Source organism: Macaca thibetana, chromosome 20 (genome assembly GCF_024542745.1).
Source record: "Macaca thibetana thibetana isolate TM-01 chromosome 20, ASM2454274v1, whole genome shotgun sequence".
NCBI lineage: Eukaryota > Metazoa > Chordata > Mammalia > Primates > Cercopithecidae > Macaca > Macaca thibetana.
The window spans coordinates 72,229,223-72,247,102 of record NC_065597.1 but is presented as its reverse complement, the minus strand read 5'-3'; the positions used below and the strand labels follow the sequence as shown (position 1 = coordinate 72,247,102).

At 50.5% G+C, this 17,880-nt stretch overlaps 2 protein-coding genes across 5 annotated transcripts in view; both read left to right on the top strand.

The window, feature by feature from the left end:
- The window catches only part of CLUAP1 (clusterin associated protein 1), a 217,260-nt gene that overhangs the window by 132,737 nt on the left and 66,643 nt on the right, over window positions 1-17,880 (top strand). The window lies entirely within an intron of this gene.
- The window catches only part of NAA60 (N-alpha-acetyltransferase 60, NatF catalytic subunit), a 39,407-nt gene that overhangs the window by 16,158 nt on the left and 5,369 nt on the right, over window positions 1-17,880 (top strand). For all 4 annotated transcript variants that reach the window (XM_050774523.1, XM_050774525.1, XM_050774522.1 and 1 more), the window contains 2 exons: window positions 13,797-13,912; window positions 17,660-17,789. In XM_050774523.1, the coding sequence (XP_050630480.1) occupies window positions 13,803-13,912; window positions 17,660-17,789 (240 nt within the window). In that variant the 5' untranslated portion in view covers window positions 13,797-13,802. The remainder of the gene's footprint in view (window positions 1-13,796; window positions 13,913-17,659; window positions 17,790-17,880) is intronic.

The following is a 17,880-nucleotide window of genomic DNA, read 5'->3' as shown; positions in this document are numbered from 1 at the left end:
CGCGAGGACTGGCTGTGAGTGCGACAGCTTAGAGATGTTCCAGTGTCTCTTCAAGTTATGAGTGAAATTATTTTCCATTTTGCCCTAAAATGGACTCTTAAACCCCCATACACTTAGAATAGCATGTATTTTGTGCTTTGAAGCCAGAAATAAACATTCTAAACGCAGAATTAAAGTTGCAATGAAGAGGAGGTGGTTGTGGACAGACATGCAGAACAAATGTTTGAGAAATATTCCCTTTGCTTCCACAGAAAGACAAAGGTATTTTCTCATCTTTGACAAACCATGTTAAAAAAATATTCTTGGCCAGGTACAGGGGCTCAGTACTTTGGGAGGCCAAGTGGATGGATCACTTGAGCTCACAAGTTCGAGAGCAGCCTGGGCGACGTACCAAAACTCCATCTCTAAAAAAATACAGAAATCAACCAGGCGTGGTGGTGCACACCTGTCATCTCAGCTGCTTGGGAAGCTAAGGTGGGAGAATGGCTTGAACCCGGGAGGTGGAGGTTGCAGTGAGTTGAGATGGTGCCACTGCACTCCAGCCTGAGTGATAGAGCCAGACCTTATATACCCGCCCCAAAAAAAACCTTTCAGTGTTTTTTGTGGTGTAGTTATTGTTATTAAAAAGCAGACAGTGTTTCTCTTTTTTTGTTTAGTGTATTCCTGAAATAGGGTCGATTTGGCCAGCAAAGTATTGACATTGGGACCCATCTTGAAAATACCTACTGAAGAAAGCAATTTCATTTTATAAAATAGTAGGTGGGTAATTTTCCCTTAGGTACCAAAAAGGGTTCTTTTCTGGAAAATGTTAATGCAACAATATTTCCCTCATTCCCTTGGCGTTCACGGGTGTTCTATTGAATGCTTTTCCAAACTTATTTCTTTCTAGAAGATAGCTCGTTCTGACTCCTGTTGTAAACTGTTCAGAGATTATTCTTTCTAGAGTCTGTTACATTCAGAATGTCTTGCTAGTCTGCCACTTGCTGCCCTTCTCTTTCTACTTAGTTTCAGATTACTTTGCATCTCCTGTGGCCTCCCATTTTTAACCTTTTCATTGATGTGTATACACACAGAAAAGTGCACTGCTTGACGAGTTGACATGGCGTGAACATAACCTGTACACCCCCAACGCCAGAAGACACATGGGCCCCTTACTAGGCAAGCCCTTCTCCTATTAAGAAAGGCTTTTTCTTGTTGGAAGCACAAGAAACCACTAGTAGTAATTATACTAGGGATGGGGTGCATGCAGGATTCTGAATTTTTGCTTTGTGTTGCACATGAATTCTTACTTTACTATGAACATGGGTTACTTTGACAAATTTAAAGGCTTGAAAGGACTCCCCTTTCTCAAGAAAAGGAAAATGCATTTTTTATATATTTTTTTTGAAATGGTTGTCTTAAAATTTCTAAATATTTTTTAAAATTAGATTTTATATAGCCACGCAAATTGTTCTTCAGTGGTTACGTAGGAATACTTTAAAGTATTTTTGCAACGCTGCTTGGCCTCCCTGTCCACAGCCTCCTCTTTGTTTCTTTGCGACTTTGACTCTGTGTTTAGAACATTTATTTCCGGGATGAGTGCATAAAATGCCATGTTACTCCAAGGCACAGAGTTTCAGAGTCAACGCTGAGTCTATTTTAGGGCAAAATGGGTAATTCTACTCATAATTTGAAAACACACTATTAAATACACAAGTTGTTGCTAACTAAAAACAGCCTGTGAGGTTATTTTAATATAAAATTGCAAGCTGAGCCTGGGCACAGTGGCTCACACCTATAATCCTAGCACTTTGGGAGGCCGAGGTGGGTGGATTTCTTGAACTCAGGAGTTGCAGACCAGCCTGGCCAACATGGTGAAACCCCGTCTCTACAAAAAATACAAAAATTACCCAGGTGTAGTAACTCAGTGTCTGTACTGTCAGCTACTTGGGGGGCTGAGGTAGGAGGATTACTTGAGCCCAGGAGGTGGAGGTTGCAGTGAGCCAAGATCATGCCACTGCACTCCAGCCTGAGCGACAGAGTGAGACCCTGTTTTTTTTTTTTTTGTAAATGCAAGCTGGCCCGGATGCGGTGGCTGAGACCTGTAATCCCAGCTACTTGGGAGGCTGAGGTGGGAGGATCCTTTGAGCCTAGAGTTGGAGACCAGCCTGGACAACATAGGGAGACCCAGTCTCTATTTAAAAAAAAAAAAGAAATTCAACCTAGACTTGGTGGCATGTGCCTGTAATCCTAGCTCTTTGGGAGGCTGAGGTTGAAGGATCCCTTGAACCCTGAAGTTCAAGACCAGCTGGGGCAACATAATGAGATCCTGTGTCTTAGAAAAAAAAATCCGTATGTATGTTCATAATTTTCACATACAACATCTTCACTTTTTTCTGATAATAAAAACAACCCAAGGTTATTGCAAAAAAAGATCCAATAATACAGAAACAAGTGATACAGAATGGAACCGTCTGCCGCAATTGCTGAGGCAGATTCAGGCAGAAATTTAGATTACTTTTATTTTATTTATTTTTCTTTTTTTTGCGACAGAGTCTCACTCTGTCGCCCAGGCTGGAGTGCAGTGGTGAAGTCTCGGCTCACTGCAACCTCCACCTGGGTTCAAACGATTCTCCTGCCTCAGCCTCCCAAGTAGCTGGGATTACAGCCACCATGCCTGGCTAATTTTTGCATTTTTAGTAGAGATGGGGTTTTACCATGTTGGCCAGGCTAGTCTCGAACTCCTGACCTCAAGTGATCTGCTGGCCTCGGCCTCCCAGAGTGCTGGGATTACAGGCATGAGCCACCATGCCTGACTAATTTTTGTATTTTTTAGTAGCGATAGGGTTTCACCATGTTGGCCAGGCTGGTCTCAAACTCCTGAGCTCAAGTGATCCACCCACCTCAGCCTCCCAAAGTGCTGGGGTTACAGGCGTGAGCCACCACGCCCAGCTAGATTACTTTTTTTTTTTTTTTTTTTTGAGACGGAGTCTCGCTCTGTCGCCCAGGCTGGAGTGCAGTGGCCGGATCTCAGCTCACTGCAAGCTCCGCCTCCCGGGTTTATGCCATTCTGCTGCCTCAGCCTCCCGAGTAGCTGGGACTACAGGCGCCCGCCACCTCGTCTGGCTAGTTTTTTGTATTTTTTAGTAGAGACGGGGTTTCACCGTGTTAGCCAGGATGGTCTTGATCTTGTGACCTTGTGATCCGCCCGTCTGGGCCTCCCAAAGTGCTGGGATTACAGGCTTGAGCCACCGCACCCGGCCTAGATTAATTTTAAAATATCATTTTAGTCATAAAAGTTAGACTCAGTCAGATGATAGTTCATACCAATACCAAATTTGACCAACTTTTATATTTGATAGTTACTTGATTCCAGAGGATCTTAAGTGCAAACCCAGAGAAGCAGAGAGTAAAAAGCAAAAAGGCAACAAAACCTAGCAGATGGTGATGGAAAGTGAAGAAGCCAGGGAGGGGCAAGCGGGCATAGAAGGTGCTCTGAAACCCGACCCTCTCTTGCTGGGCTTTTTCCTTTTAAACCGAGGAGCTGCCATGTCCATCTCGCCCGCTGCTTCCTAGGCAGTACAGAGGGTTTCCTGTAGCCTTAAGTTCTCTGTCCGAGAACAGACAAGTTCTTGGTTGAGTCTTAGACAGGGTCCAGTCTTGGGTGTTAGTCAAGAATGCTATTCAAGTAAATACGTTTTACTATCATTTGATTCCCATCTGCCCCCAAACCTAGTATTATTTACAGGTAGTTTTGTTGTTGTTTTGTTTTTAAACCAAACAGGTTGACTGACTCACTCAGTCTGAGTTAGGAAGTATATTCCAGGCACAACCTCTCAGGCAGTTGCCTGCCAAGATCCCAGCTGAAAGCATCACTGGGACAAAGGTGCTGCTCTGGCAGCCACCCTGTTGGCTCCATCCAGCCCACACCTCAATTGTCTCGAGCTGCTCTTTCAGTGGGAATGTGAGATCTGGGAGCAGACGCTCATCTGCACCCCCATTTTCTATTCCAGAAAAAGGAAACTTGTCCGAAGCAAGAGGGAGGCAGCCACGGGGTCCCGTCTTGGCACCACATCTGGTCCCCTGTTTAGCGTTCTCTCCTTCTCTTGGGTCATGTTCTTGTCTCTGTTCTTCATCATCCCCTCTTCGTCCTTGTCATCTCCGCTTCTGACACTGACCCAGTGGGGCCACAAAAGGTGAGCGCCCTTCCTACTGCCCTCCCCGCCGGCCACAATCCAGCCCTGGCCTAAGAGCAGGGAAGGTGCTGTCCCCCAGGCTGCAGACGGAGGTTAGTACAGCAACCACAGACGGCTTGTGTGTCTTGGGTGCAGTTTCCAGGAGGATGCAGAGGGATGGATCCCTGCCTTCTTCCGTGTGACCCCTGTGGTGGGGGAGCATCCCTGCTCAGCCCGGGGGTGGCTCTTTTCGTGTTTGCCATGAGATTCCTCTAGCAAAAGCAGTGGGTTTTGTGAGTATTTAGGTAATGGTGCCAGAAAGCACCACTACACCCTGGTACGTCCCCCCCATGTAATCAGAGAGTCTGACTCTGCTCACTGCTGAGACCCCAATACCCAGGATAGGGCCTGAATTTTCAATGCAATTTCGATAAATTAACGACTGAATGGATTCTCAGTTTGAAACGTAAGGCGTGACAGAACGTTCCACCCAGGGAAGATTGAGTCGGACCCGGGACCTTACCAGAACACCTGTGGCTGTTGCTGTTGTTAACTGAGGTGTAATTAACATGCAGCCAAATGCATAGCTTCACCCGGCAGATCCATGCATTTTGACAACTGCGAAACGAGACGTAGCACATCGCCATCGCGCTTCTCAGCTCCCCCTTCACCGCTCTGGGTGCCAGCACCAGCGATTTGTTTGGCCAGTTCCATAGTGTCGTAAACACAGAATCCTCCAGTGTCACTCGTCTGCCCTTGAAGAGACGTGCATCGAGTTGTATGCGACCACTCTGCGGGCTCCCCTCGGCACATGATGGTCTTCAGAGAGAGGCTGTTTGGAAATAGAGTGGTGGGTGTTTGCTTCTTGTCACCCGGTAAATGATTCATTCTCCTGCTACTCTGACGCTTTGGAAGAAGCCCGGGCTGCTGAGGAGATGGCTTGCTCTCCTGTGGGCAGCGGCTCGTTTGAGAAACAAGCCATGCGCAGTGTCAGCTGCTGACATCCTCCACGTTTAGCTCTTGAGCCCATTTCACTGATGTGCAAGACAGTGGCCTATATCTGTCACTGGTGTGTTTTTCCTTTTCTCCCCTGCTCCACCCCAAAGACCAGGAGCATGGAGTTCATGAGCGTTGGATTTTTCAAGCTAGTAAACCTTGCAGCTGCCAGTGGTGGTTAATTCTTGTGGTGTGGACAAGCACATGCTAATCTCCCTTGAGCTTCTCTTGAGCAGAAGCCTGGTGTGCTAACGAGCAGAACTGGGGTGGTGCTTTGAGAGGAAAAGGGGGAAGGTGGCCTGAGAGGGAGATCTACTGAGATGCAAGCTGCTTGGAGTTTGGGGCGAGGATTCCTGGAGGGCCTCTGGATTTTGCAGAGGGGCAGCTGTTGGTGCACCTTCACCAGCGTGCTAGGGCAGAAAGTGGGGTGAGTGAGGAATAAGTGTTTGAAGGGCAGAGTAAAGCAGAAAGGTGGCAGTAGGTGTTGAGCTGTGAGTGGTTCCATAGCCTGGAAAGGAGGTGGCAGGGAGGCCTGCCCAAGATGGGTGCCTGCAGGGTGCGGACAGCCTGTCAGAGGGGAGTTTGTGCAAAAGAGGAGATTGAAAACGTCAGACAGTGGGTGCTAGGGCCTGAGAGAAAGGGCCTGAGGAGCCAGACCAGGGGTTGGGGGCGGCCTTTAGAAGCAGCATCTCATGCAGCCTTCCCAGCGACCCTGAGGGAGGTGGGAGAATCTTCAGGCTACAGCTGAGAAGCTGAAGCATGTGGCGGGAGAGCCGTCTCAGAACACCTGAGATCCCTGCAGAGTCTGGGAGCATGTTGGGGTCTCAGAGTGCAGGTAGGGACTGGCAGGGCGGAGCTGTGAGCGAGAAGGAAGAGAAGGGAGGGCAGGGCAGCATGGCCATGGCGAGCTGAACCCTGGGAGTCTGCTCCTGAAGTCGTGGGCAGAGGCCAGGGCACCTCTCAAGCCATTAAGAGAGTGGCCTTTCCAAGCGCAGTGTGACTCGTTGGTCTTGAAGCAGTGCCATCGAAGGAGGAGGAGGCCCCCGTGGACTTGGGGCGTTAGGACAGGGACTGCCAAGGAGAGAGGGCACTGGGAAACAGGGTTGTTTTTGGCTTTCTTACCTGGGGTGCAAGTGGAGCACCCTGTGGGCATCATGAGGGTGTCAGAAAACCCTTCTGGTAACTGAAACGCAGTCCATTCTGTGTTCCCCAGATTCTGAATTTTCAGCACCTGACAGTGGCAGGGGAGGGCAGACACACCTGTGGGTGCTGGAGACACCTTGGCGGCCCTTACTCTGGTTTCACACCGTAGCCCCCTGTGGGCTGAGCACATGGGCTCCTGGGCAGTTGTTACCGATGGAACGTATCCAGGTTCTTGGCATCTTGAACAAAGAATTGGACAAAACAGCACAAACAAAGCAAGAAAAGGATGAAGCAACAAAAGCAGAGATTTATTGAAATCTAAAGTACACTCTATAGGGTGGGAGCAGGCCCTGGTTACAGAATTTTCTGGGGTTTAAATACCCTCTAGAGGTTGCCCGTTGGTTATTTGGTGCATGGCCTATGTAAATGAAAGTGACCTGTGATCAGTCTGATTGGTTGAGGAAAGCAGCCAACCAGAGGCTGAAATGAAAAAACAAAGTTACACTCCTATGCAAATACAGACTTGACCGGAGACCAGCTTGATTGGTTGCAGGAAGAGACCAATCAGAGGTACTTTCAGTTATTTATCTGCCTCCTCGAAAAGCAGGGAGTGTGAAGGGAGTAGTCTCTGGTCCTTTTGTTACTCGGAGATGGAAAGTTGGAGTTTTTCTTTGGATTTAGTTCTAAGAAGTCAGCATGAATTGGCCTTAGGTTCCCTGCCTCCAGATCCTATTCTCCTGCCTCGCAGTGATGTTGGTCAGGGGCTCAGCTTGGCTCTGCCAGTCCAGACACCAGCCCCTTCCAGCTACTGCCAGTCCTCGGAGGAAAGCAGTCTCAGGACAGCATCCAAAGAGTCATTTCCATGTAAAAGAAAGATGAGGTCTGCAGGCAGCTCAGGAGCAGGGAGTTGGGGGAAGCAGAGAAGGCATGAGGGCTGAGGCACAAGCACGGCTTTTGTTTGGGTTGAGCAGGATCAGTGCCTCCCTCCTTGCATCGTGTCGCTCACCACCTCCCGAAGGCGGAGAACTGTGATGCAGACGCAGGAGGCCAGCCGGGGGAGATTTCTCACTGCAGGCATGAGCCTTTGAAACTCCAGATTCTAACTTAAAAATTCAAGAGAGTGGCCGGGCTCAGTGGCTCATGCCTGTAATCCCAGCACTTTGGGAGGCCAAGGCAGGTGGATCACGAGGTTAGGAGATCGAGACCATCCTGGCCAATATTGGCCTGAGAAGGCCAACAACCTTGTCTCCACTAAAAATACAAAAATTAGCTGAGGTGGCACGTGCCTGTAATCCCAGCTACTTGGGAGGCTGAGGCATGAGAATCACTTAAACCCAGGAGGCAGAAGTTGCAGTGAGCCAAGCAGCCTGGGCAAGAGAGCCAGACTCCGTCTCAAAAAAAAAAAAAAAAAAAAAATTCAAGAGAGCTTCCCATTCTCCCATGCAGTACTTCCCTGCTTGTTGTAGTAGAGACGCGTCCTGTGCCTTTTTAGGAACATGTTCTGAAAGATGGCTTGGGCAACTGCAACTTTAGTGCTCCTATCCCCCCAGCACTGCCTGAGTACTCATCCTGTTTGGAGGGCTCAGAGCAGAGAGCACCTGCCTGGCGGGGCCTCTCTCTTGACCCTGCCTTGCTGCCCCGCACGGCACTGCCCGAGTACCCATCCTGTTTGGAGAGCAGAGAGCACCTGCCTGGTGGGGCTTCACTCTGGCTTCACCCTGCTGCTCCCTGTTCTCAGCACTCTTGTCCCTGTGTCCTGCGGGTGGCCTGCAGACAATGGAAGATGAGTTCTTAGTAGAAGGTTCTAGGTGGGCACATGAGGGGAGACAGGAAAGCTGTGGGAAGAGGGAGCAACGGCAGGACAGGGGCCAGTGGGGATGGGGGGCCGCTGGCCCTGCCTTTGGATCATCTCTGACTTGATCAGCATGAACCCCTAGCTCTAGAGAGAGGCTGATGGGCCAGGGCACATGTCGGTCCCCCTCACTGCCTCCATAGCAGTGGACCTATGGCTGCCCTCTTTGACCCCATCTCTTCCTTTCATGGGCACACAGGCAACCTGAGTCTCTCTTTCATGCACCTTCCTGCCTCTTCTCCTCTGCCCGTCAGTTGGGCTGAGACACATGAGGTGCTGTGATGCGTGCTGCATTTGGTCCTGACTTAAGTGTGATGTGTTTCGATTTTTAAATCAAGGAGTCTAAAGAACTGGCCTCCAGAAGCACAGAAGCACTTTTAGTAGGGATTTGAGAATCCGCAGATCGTTGTATATCTTGGAGCCCAGTGTTTTTCTTGAAAGTCAAACTGGAAACAAATGAGGATACTGGGGGAAATGTGCAGTCCCAGGACATGAGAAATGCAAGCTCATTATGAATCTGTCTTTAGTACCAAGCGACAATACAGAGATTTGTGAAAATCTTCAAAAATCAATTTGACTGAAGCTTAAGATATCCACGTACAATGCACTGCACCGGTTTTCAGTGTACAGTTCAGTGAGCTTTGATGTCTGTGTAGCCACCACCACCACAATCAAGATCTGGAACGTTGGCCGGGCTCAGTGGCTCACGCCTGTAATCCCAGCACTTTGGGAGGCCGAGGCGGGCGGATCACAAGGTCAGGAGATCGAGACCATCCTGTCCAACACAGTGAAACCCCGTCTCTACTAAAAATACAAAAATTAGCCAGGCATGGTGGTGGGCGCCTGTAGTCCCAGCTACTCTGGAGGCTGAGGCAGGAGAATGGCGTGAACCCGGGAGGCGGAGCTTGCAGTGAGCCGAGATTGTGCCGCTCCACTCCAGCCTGGGCGACAGAGCGAGACTCCCTCCGTCTCAAAAGACAAAAAAAATTTTTTTAAAAGATCTGGAACATTTTCATCCCCTCAGGAAGTCATCCCTGCCCCAGGCAACCAGGGAGGTCAAGGCCTTGTCAACCCACTTCCTGGACCCAGCTCTCAGGCAGGTCTGTCTGTGGCCTCCAGACCTGGGCTGGTTTCACAGGTTGCATGTGCTCATCCTGCCCTGTCCAGTGAGAGCTGAGCAGGTGTTTTTTTCAGAGCCAGCTGGCCCCACAGGAGCTCAGAAACCTGGGCGGCTGGGCCTATGGGCTCTGGAGCTCTGCCCAGGGTGGCCAGGTAGGCGACCTTTTCCCCGTGCTGGTTCCTGTAGCAAGGAGGAGGCCATGTGCTGTGGCCCTTGTGTCAGGAGCTGTCTCTGGAAAGGCTGAATTGAGGAACCGGCCTCGGCCTCTGCCTTCGATTTTGTAGGGTTAGTGGCTTTGTCTCAGAGGTTCAAAGTGTGGGTAAGTGGTTTCTGGATTTGCCGGTTTTCTTAGCCCTGAGGGGAAAAGGGGCGGGAGCCTGCCCTCAGCTGGCTTCCTAAAAACACAGTACCTGTGCTTGAGTTATACGCCCACCCGGTGTCCTGTCGCGTTTTGAGACCTCAGTGGAGTGTGCAGGCCCTGAGTAGTATCCCCCCACTGACAGTGAACCAGGTGCTTTCCCCCTGCAGTTCCAGTGTGTGTCAGTGCCAGCCATGTGCCCAGGACCCACTGTTCCCAGGGATACAGGGTCCCGCAGCCCATGGTGGCAGCTGCGGCACACAGCGCTGCTTTCCAGAGCTCTCGGTGTAGACACCAGAGGCCTTTCATTCAGTCACCTGGAAAACCCACAATCCACATTGGAAACCCAGTCTTTCTGGAATGAGAAATTTGGGCGTTTTGTTTTTGTTTTTTTATGATTTTTTCTTTTGTTTGTTTGTTTTGTTTGTTTTTTGAGACAGAATCTCACTCTGTCACCCAGGCTGGAGTGCAGTGGCACGATCTTGGCTCACTGCAACCTTTGCCGCCCAAGTTCAAGCAATTCTACCATCGCAGCCTCCCAAGTAGCTGGGATTACAGACACCTGCCACTGTGCCCAGCTAATTTTTTTGTATTTTTAGTAGAGATAGGGTTTCACCATCTTGGCCAGGCTAGTCTTGAACTCCTGACCTTGTGATCGGCCTGCCTCAGCCTCCCAAAGTGCTGGGATTACAGGCATGAGCCACCACACCCGGCCCTGGTTGGTTTTAATTAAGAACATTTTCAAAGATCCACGTGGCATACCCGTCATCCAGCTCTAACGCTCATTAATATTTTGCCACTTTTTTGCTCCAACTAAAACTAAATTCTGGAACATTCTGTCATTTTGCCTCTGCATATTCCACTGTGCATCTGTTAATATAAAATACGGACTTTTTGTACATAACCACAAGGCTTTTCTCACACCTGACAAGATTAACACCTTCATCTATTCTTTTAGAGGTTTTGTTTCTTTGTGTGTTTTTTGTCATCTGTTTTGTTTTGTTTCGTTTAGTTTCATTTTTGAGTCAGAGTCTCACTCCGTCACCCAGGCTGGAATGCAGTGATGCCATCTCAGCTCACTGCAACCTCCGCCTCCCGGGTTCAAGTGATTCTTGAACCTCAGCCTCCTGAGTGGCTGGGATGACAGGTGCACCACCACGCCCAGCTAATGTTTATAGTTTTAGTAGAGATGGGGTGTGTTAGTCCGTTTTCATGCTGCTGATAAAGACATAGCTGAGACTGGGTAATTTATAAAGGAACTAGGTTTAATGGACTCACAGTTGTACGTGGCTGGGGAGGCCTCACGATCATGGTGGACGGTGCAAGGCACGTCTTACATGGTGGTGGCAAGAGAGAATGAGAGCCAAGCAGAAAGGGAAACCCCTTATCAAACCATCAGATCTCGTGGGACTTACTCACCACTACAAGAACAGTATGGGCGAAACTGCTCCCATGATTCAGTTATCTCCCACCGGGGCCCTCCCACAACACATGGGAATTTGGGGAGCTACAATTCAAGATGAGATTTGGGGAGAGACACAGCCAAACCATGTCATAGCGTTTCACCGTGTTGGCCAGGCTGTTCTCAAATTCCCTCAAGCAATCCACCTGCCTGGACCTCCCAAAGTGCTAGGATTACAGGTGTGAGCCACCACGCCTGGCCCCAGATTTTTTTTTTTTTTTTTTTTTTTTTTGAAATGGAGTCTTGCACTGTTGCCTAGGCTGGAGCGCAGTGGCACAATCTTGACTCACTGCAACCTCCACCTCCTGGGTTCAAGTGATTCTTCCACCCCAGACTCCTGAGTAGCCAGGATTATAGGCACCTGCCATCATGCCTGGCTAATATTTGTATTTTTGTAGAGATGGGGTTTTATCATGTTGGCCAGGCTGGTCTTGAACTACTGACCTCGGGGGATCTGCCCGCCTTGGCCTCCCACAGTGCTGGGATTACAGGCATGAGCCACTGCGCCCGGCCTATTTTTAAAGGGTCTGGAGTCAACAGTGCATGGATCCAGAACCGTGGGAACAAAGGGGTGGGCACAAGGGCGGGGTGGGGGTGTGAGTTTAAAGAGGCTTCTCCCTATAAAGCTGAGCATGAACTACTTGGCACGCCTGACGTTGAACCAGGAGCTGAGAACCACACAAGTTAGGAGTCAGAGCAGAGCTGCTCAGGACATCAGTGTTGGCCCTGTCCCAGATCAAGGGTATACCCCTGGAAGTGACTGGACCGGGCCAAGTATCAGCTAGTAGTGGGTGCTCAAGGCTGGTGTAGAGGGGCACCGCCTCCCTGCCAGCACTGTCCTGACACTTGGACCCCATCAGCTCGTTCCAGCACCGAACCACCCTGGGGAGGGGCCTGGCCATCTCCACTCCACAGAGGAGGCTCCAGGAATCTGATTAGCTGAGGCTGAGCCAGCAGAGACACCAGATTCGGCTTCTAAATTTTTCCCCTTGTCAGGAAGGGGAAGGTTGTGCAGAAGCCTGGACAGTGGACGGCCGTGGGCACTTCCCACCCATGGCAGCAGGAGGGCGGGAGCCCAGAGAGGCTGGGCTCGTCCCGCCAGTGGAGTGGGCACTGCCAGATAAAGACGAGGCCTTTCCTGGGCAGTGAGTGAGTCCTGGGAGCCCAGCGGCTCTGCCTTCACACCTTGCACCTGCCCCCAGCCGCTTTGACCTGCAGATTTCACAGGCTTTCCTGATTCTTCTTTGACTCAGTCATTTCTGTTGGTGATTCCAAAATGGTGACTTTCTAATTCCGTCATCATTTCTACTTTTATTAGCCGGCATTCTTGTGTAAAAAAGAACTTTTCCTCAACCCTGAGATGAACTACACAATTCCTCCTAAAAAGGAAGGATGAATGCAGCATCTTTTCCCATTTATTTATGGGTTTATTTATTTATCTTTAGAGACAGGGTCTTGCTATGTTGCCCAGGCTGGTCTCAAACTCCTGGGCTCAGGCGATCCTCCCACCTCAGCCTTCCAAAGTGCTGGGATGACAGGCATGAGCCACCACGCCCAGTCTTCCATCCTTTCCTTTTTTCTTTTTTCTTTTTTTTTTTTTTTTTTTTTTTTTGAGACGGAGTCTCACTCTGTTGCCCAGGCTGGAGTTCAGTGGCGCAATCTTGGCTCACTGCAGCCTCCACATCCCGGGTTCAAGCAATTCTCCTGCTTCAGCCTCCACAGTAACTGGGATTACAGTTGCCCGCCACCAAACCTGGTTAATTTTTGTATTTTTAGTAGAGACAGGGTTTTGCCATGTTGGCCAGGCTGGTCCTGAACTCCTGACCTCAGGCAGTCCACCCACCTTAGCCTACCAAAGTGCTGCAATTACAGGCGTGAGCCACCACACCAGGCCCCATCCTTTCCTTTTAACGACCGGTTTACAACTTAAAGAACTAAGGCTTCTGTTTTTCCCCTTCTCAGTGCCGCCGGCCAGCCTTCCTCCCTCCATTCCTCTCTTCCTTTCTGTAACTTCCTTGTTAAATAAAACAAGGGGGGCTTCTTCTCCAGCCCCTGGATTGGATGCATTTTCCTGATTTAAAAGAGTCCTTGGCCACTCGTGACCCCCGACTTGAACTGTGGTATCCCCCGAAGTCTCTTTCTTTCCGCCCAGGAGTGTTTGCTTGCTGGGTGGGGAGGAGAAATTGGGTGTGACCTGCTCAGCACAGACCCACACCCTGGTAATAAAGCCGTGCCACTTCCCCTGCAAATCCAGCCGCTCACTGCCCCGGCTGCCAGGCTGCTTTGAAGGGGGACGAGGCATGGGGGCTGCTGAACCCACAACTGTCATTGGCAGCCAACGGCTGGGGTTGAGAGAAGTCAGGCTGGCTGGGGCCACTGACCCTCTGAAGGACCACTGTCCTAAGATGTGAGACCAGTTCAGATGGGGGGAGAGGAGAGACAGGCTGGCCAGGGCTTCCCCCAGCTGGGGCTAAGCAGCGAGGGGGCTGGCTCCCCATCCTGTCTGCCCTCCTGGGCCCGGGTCTCCTCAGCAGAGGAGGGTGACTGCAACGCCTGGTGCAAGGGCGGTTGTGAGGGGCAGAGGCCTCTGAGTGCTGGCCGAGGAGCGTCCATCTGTGGGACATGCTCCATGCTCTTGTGTCTCGCCTACCTCACAAGCAGAGCATGAGGAGGACCAGGCTCTGAGGTGACGCCCCCACCCTTCCCCACAGGTGTGAATGACAGAGGTGGTGCCATCCAGCGCGCTCAGCGAGGTCAGCCTGCGCCTCCTCTGCCACGATGACATAGACACTGTGAAGCACCTGTGTGGCGACTGGTTCCCCATCGAGTAAGTGGAGTGGATTGCAGGGTTGGGGAGAGCCCACGAGCCTCAGGTGCAGAAGCTGGGTGGCGGGGGTGGGGGCCTCTTGGACCTTTAGGGCCATGCTGCAAAGGCGGGAATGGCCTGGAGTGGCCACGAGGTCCCAGGTCACCCAGCTCATCCAGGGACCCCTGTTCCTGGGCTCTTTCCACCTCTCAGGGTGTGCAGAGTTCCCCAGAAGGGCTCTGTGAGAAATTTCAGTTACAGAGCTATCGGGTGTGGTACTATTTATAATTCAGAAAATGTAGAAGCCACCCAAGTATCTTAACAGCAAGGAGTTGGTTACATGCATTAGAGTAATTAAGAATATGTGCATATAAAAGTGCAATATTATTCATTCAGCCGGAAAAAAAAAAAAACCTGTCAAAGAGGTATATTTTTTGATGGAGAAATATTTTTTACAAGATGTTAAAGGAGCCTATAATCCCAGCACTTTGGGAGGCCGAGGTGGGAGGATCACCTGAGGTCGGGAGTTCAAGACCAGCCCGACCAACATGGAGAAATCCCGTCTCTACTAAAAATACAAAATTAGCCGGGTGTGGAGGTGCATGCCTGTAACCCCAGCTACTTGGGAGCCTGAGGCAGGAGAATCGCTTGAACCTGGGAGGCGGAGGTTGCAGTGAGCTGAGTTCACGCCATTGCATTCCAGCCTGGGCAACAAGAGCAATATTCCGTCTCAGAAAAAAAAAGCTATTAAAAGAAAAAAGGCAGACTAGAAAACAGTATGTACCATGATCCTATTTTTATTTGAAAACATGTACAAGATAAAATTTTACAATGATAGGTATGAACTGGGGGGGGCGGGGAGTGAAAAAAATTTTACAAGGGGGTATGTACCATTAATAGTGTTTCAGTAGTTTGAGGTAGGTAGATTAATATTAGGCCCTATGATTGTTTTTTCTGGTCTGTCTTGCCTACATTATATGCACATACAGCTTTTTTGATGAAAAAAGTTGACACAAAGTTTGAAAATGGAAAATAAACAAGATCTTGCCAGCCATCAGCATTTCCTTGAGTGTTCACCTCAGACTGACTGAACCTCATGCTCTTGGCAGGGCGGTGGCGGGGACCCCTGTGCATCTCTGTGGAGGGGGAACTGTCTCTGTGGAGGGGGGAACTGTCACAGTCCACGTGACGTGGGCCGACGGTGGCAACATGAGTTAAAAAATTGTTCTTGGTTGGGTGCAGTGGCTCATGCCTATAATCCCGCAGTTTGGGAGGCCGAGGCAGGCAGATCAGGAGTTCGAGACCAGCCTGGTCTCGATGAAACCTCATCTCTATTAAAAATACAAAAATTGGGCTGGGTGTGGTGGCTCACGCCTGTAATCCCCGCACTTTGGGAGGCCAAGGCGAGTGGATCACGAGGTCAGGAGTTCAAGACCAGCCTGTCCAAGATGGTGAAACCCTGTCTCTACTAAAAATACAAAAACATTAGCTGGGCATGGTGCAGGCACCTGTAATCCCAGCTACTCAGGAGGCAGAGGCAGGAGAATCGCTTGAACCCGGGTGGCAGAGGTTGCAGTGAGCCGAGATTGCGCCACTGCACCCCAGCCTGAGTGACAGTGAGACTCTGTCTCAAAAAAAAAAAACAAAGGCCGGGGGCGGTGGCTCAAGCCTGTAATCCCAGTACTTTGGGAGGCCGAGACGGGCGGATCACGAGGTCAGGAGATCGAGACCATCCTGGCTAACACGGTGAAACCCCGTCTCTACTAAAAAATACAAAAAACTAGCCGGGCGAGGTGGCGGGCGCCTGTAGTCCCAGCTACTCGGGAGGCTGAGGCAGGAGAATGGCGTAAACCCGGGAGGCGGAGCTTGCAGTGAGTTGAGATCCGGCCACTGTACTCCAGCCTGGGCAACACAGCGAGACTCCGTCTCAAAAAAAAAAAAAAAATTAGCTGGGCGTGGTGGCACGTGCCTGTAATCCCACCTACCCAGAAGGCTGAGGCAGGAGAATCACTTGAACCCGCAAGGCAGAGGTTGCACAGTGAGTTGAGAGTACAACACTGAACTCCAGCCTGGGTGACAGTGAGACTCCATCTGAAAAAAAACCAAAATTAAAAAAGTGTTCTTCAGCCTAGCAGTTTCACTGCTGGAAACTAATCTAGAGAAATAAAAGCTGTGGTGAGTGCATAGATCAGACTCTGCCTAGGGCTGCCTGAGAGCCAGTGGAGACATGCTGGACTGTGGACTTCGGCCATGTGAGCCACTCAGCCTGCCTGTCTCTCCTGCAGTCCTCGTGAGCCTAAGGCCTCAGGTTCCCAAGACTGTGACATGAACCGGGCCATGAGGCGGGAAAACTAAACCTACACACCCGTGAAACTCCACATGCCTCTGCCCTCCTGACCTTGTCTCTCTGAGGATGGATTCGCCTGTTAATGACTATGTCCTGGGCCTTTATGCCCACTGTTCTTTTTTCCCTGCTCCTCTCAGTGGGGTCTTGGCCTCATTCTTGGTGAGCAGTCGTTAGCAGCCTCAGCCTCACATTCCCCTTAAGGGCAGGTTCCTCCCTGTCCGGGGAGGCATTGTAAACTCAGACACCTGTCAGCTGTGAACCCGGCTCTTCCTCAAATCACTCACTCCCCTAGTCTTCAGTGTCCAGAAGTCTCACAGATTCTCATAGGCACTCATCCAGTGTCCCAGGGTGACAAAGGCCCTAAAATCTTCACTCACCTGGTGGAAGAACAGGGCCCTGCTGGTCACCCTCCATGAGTTGCTTACATGGAGACAATTTCATGTCAGATGAAACTATTTTTCCTGGGCCGGGCGCGATGGCTCACACCTGTAATCCCAGTACTTTGGGAGGCCAAGACGGGCAGATCACATGAGGTCGGGAGTTTGAGACCAGCCTGACCAACGTGGAAAAAACCCATCTCTACTAAAAAAAATACAAAATTAGCCAGGCGTGGTGGCACATGCCTGTAATCCCAGCTACTCGGGCAGATCACATGAGGTCGGGAGTTTGAGACCAGCCTGACCAACGTGGAAAAAACCCATCTCTACTAAAAAAAATACAAAATTAGCCAGGCGTGGTGGCACATGCCTGTAATCCCAGCTACTCGGGAGGCTGAAGCAGGAGAATCGCCTGAACCCAGGAGGCAGCGGTTACGGTGGGCTGAGATCACGCCATTGCACTCCAGCCTGGGCAACAAGAGCAAAACTCTGTCTCAAAAAAAAAAAATAATAATAATAATTTCCCGCCAGAGATCCCCAGTCCTGTCTAGACAGATTACTGCTTTAAGAAGGTGGCTGTTCGGCCGGGCGCGGTGGCTCAAGCCTGTAATCCCAGCACTTTGGGAGGCCGAGACGGGCGGATCACGAGGTCAGGAGATCGAGACCATCCTGGTTAACACGGTGAAACCCCGTCTCTACTAAAAAATACAAAAAACTAGCCGGCCGAGGTGGCGGACGCCTGTAGTCCCAGCTACTTGGGAGGCGGAGGCAGGAGAATGGCGTGAACCCGGGAGGCGGAGCTTGCAGTGAGCTGAGATCCGGCCACTGCACTCCAGCCTGGGTGACAGCGCGAGACTCCGTCTCAAAAAAAAAAAAAAAAAAAAAGAAGGTGGCTGTGACAGTTAGGTAGAGACTAAGTGATGGGTCAGCCTTAGAGCAGCAGGCGGAAGTGGCCCAGAGCTCCCTGTGGTTCTCATGTCTAGAGCACGACCTTAGTTGGACTTGACCTATGGCAGGTTCACCCGAGTATGTTTTCTTTGTCAGGTACCCAGACTCATGGTATCGTGATATCACATCCAACAAGAAGTTCTTTTCCCTTGCTGCGACCTACAGAGGTGCCATTGTGGGAATGATAGTAGCTGAAATTAAAAACAGGACCAAAATACATAAAGAGGTACGTACGTGTATGCGGGGATGACTTGGCAATCATTGTCACTGGACAGCCCCAGGGGGCTTGCGATGGAATCATGCCGCCTGCTCCACAG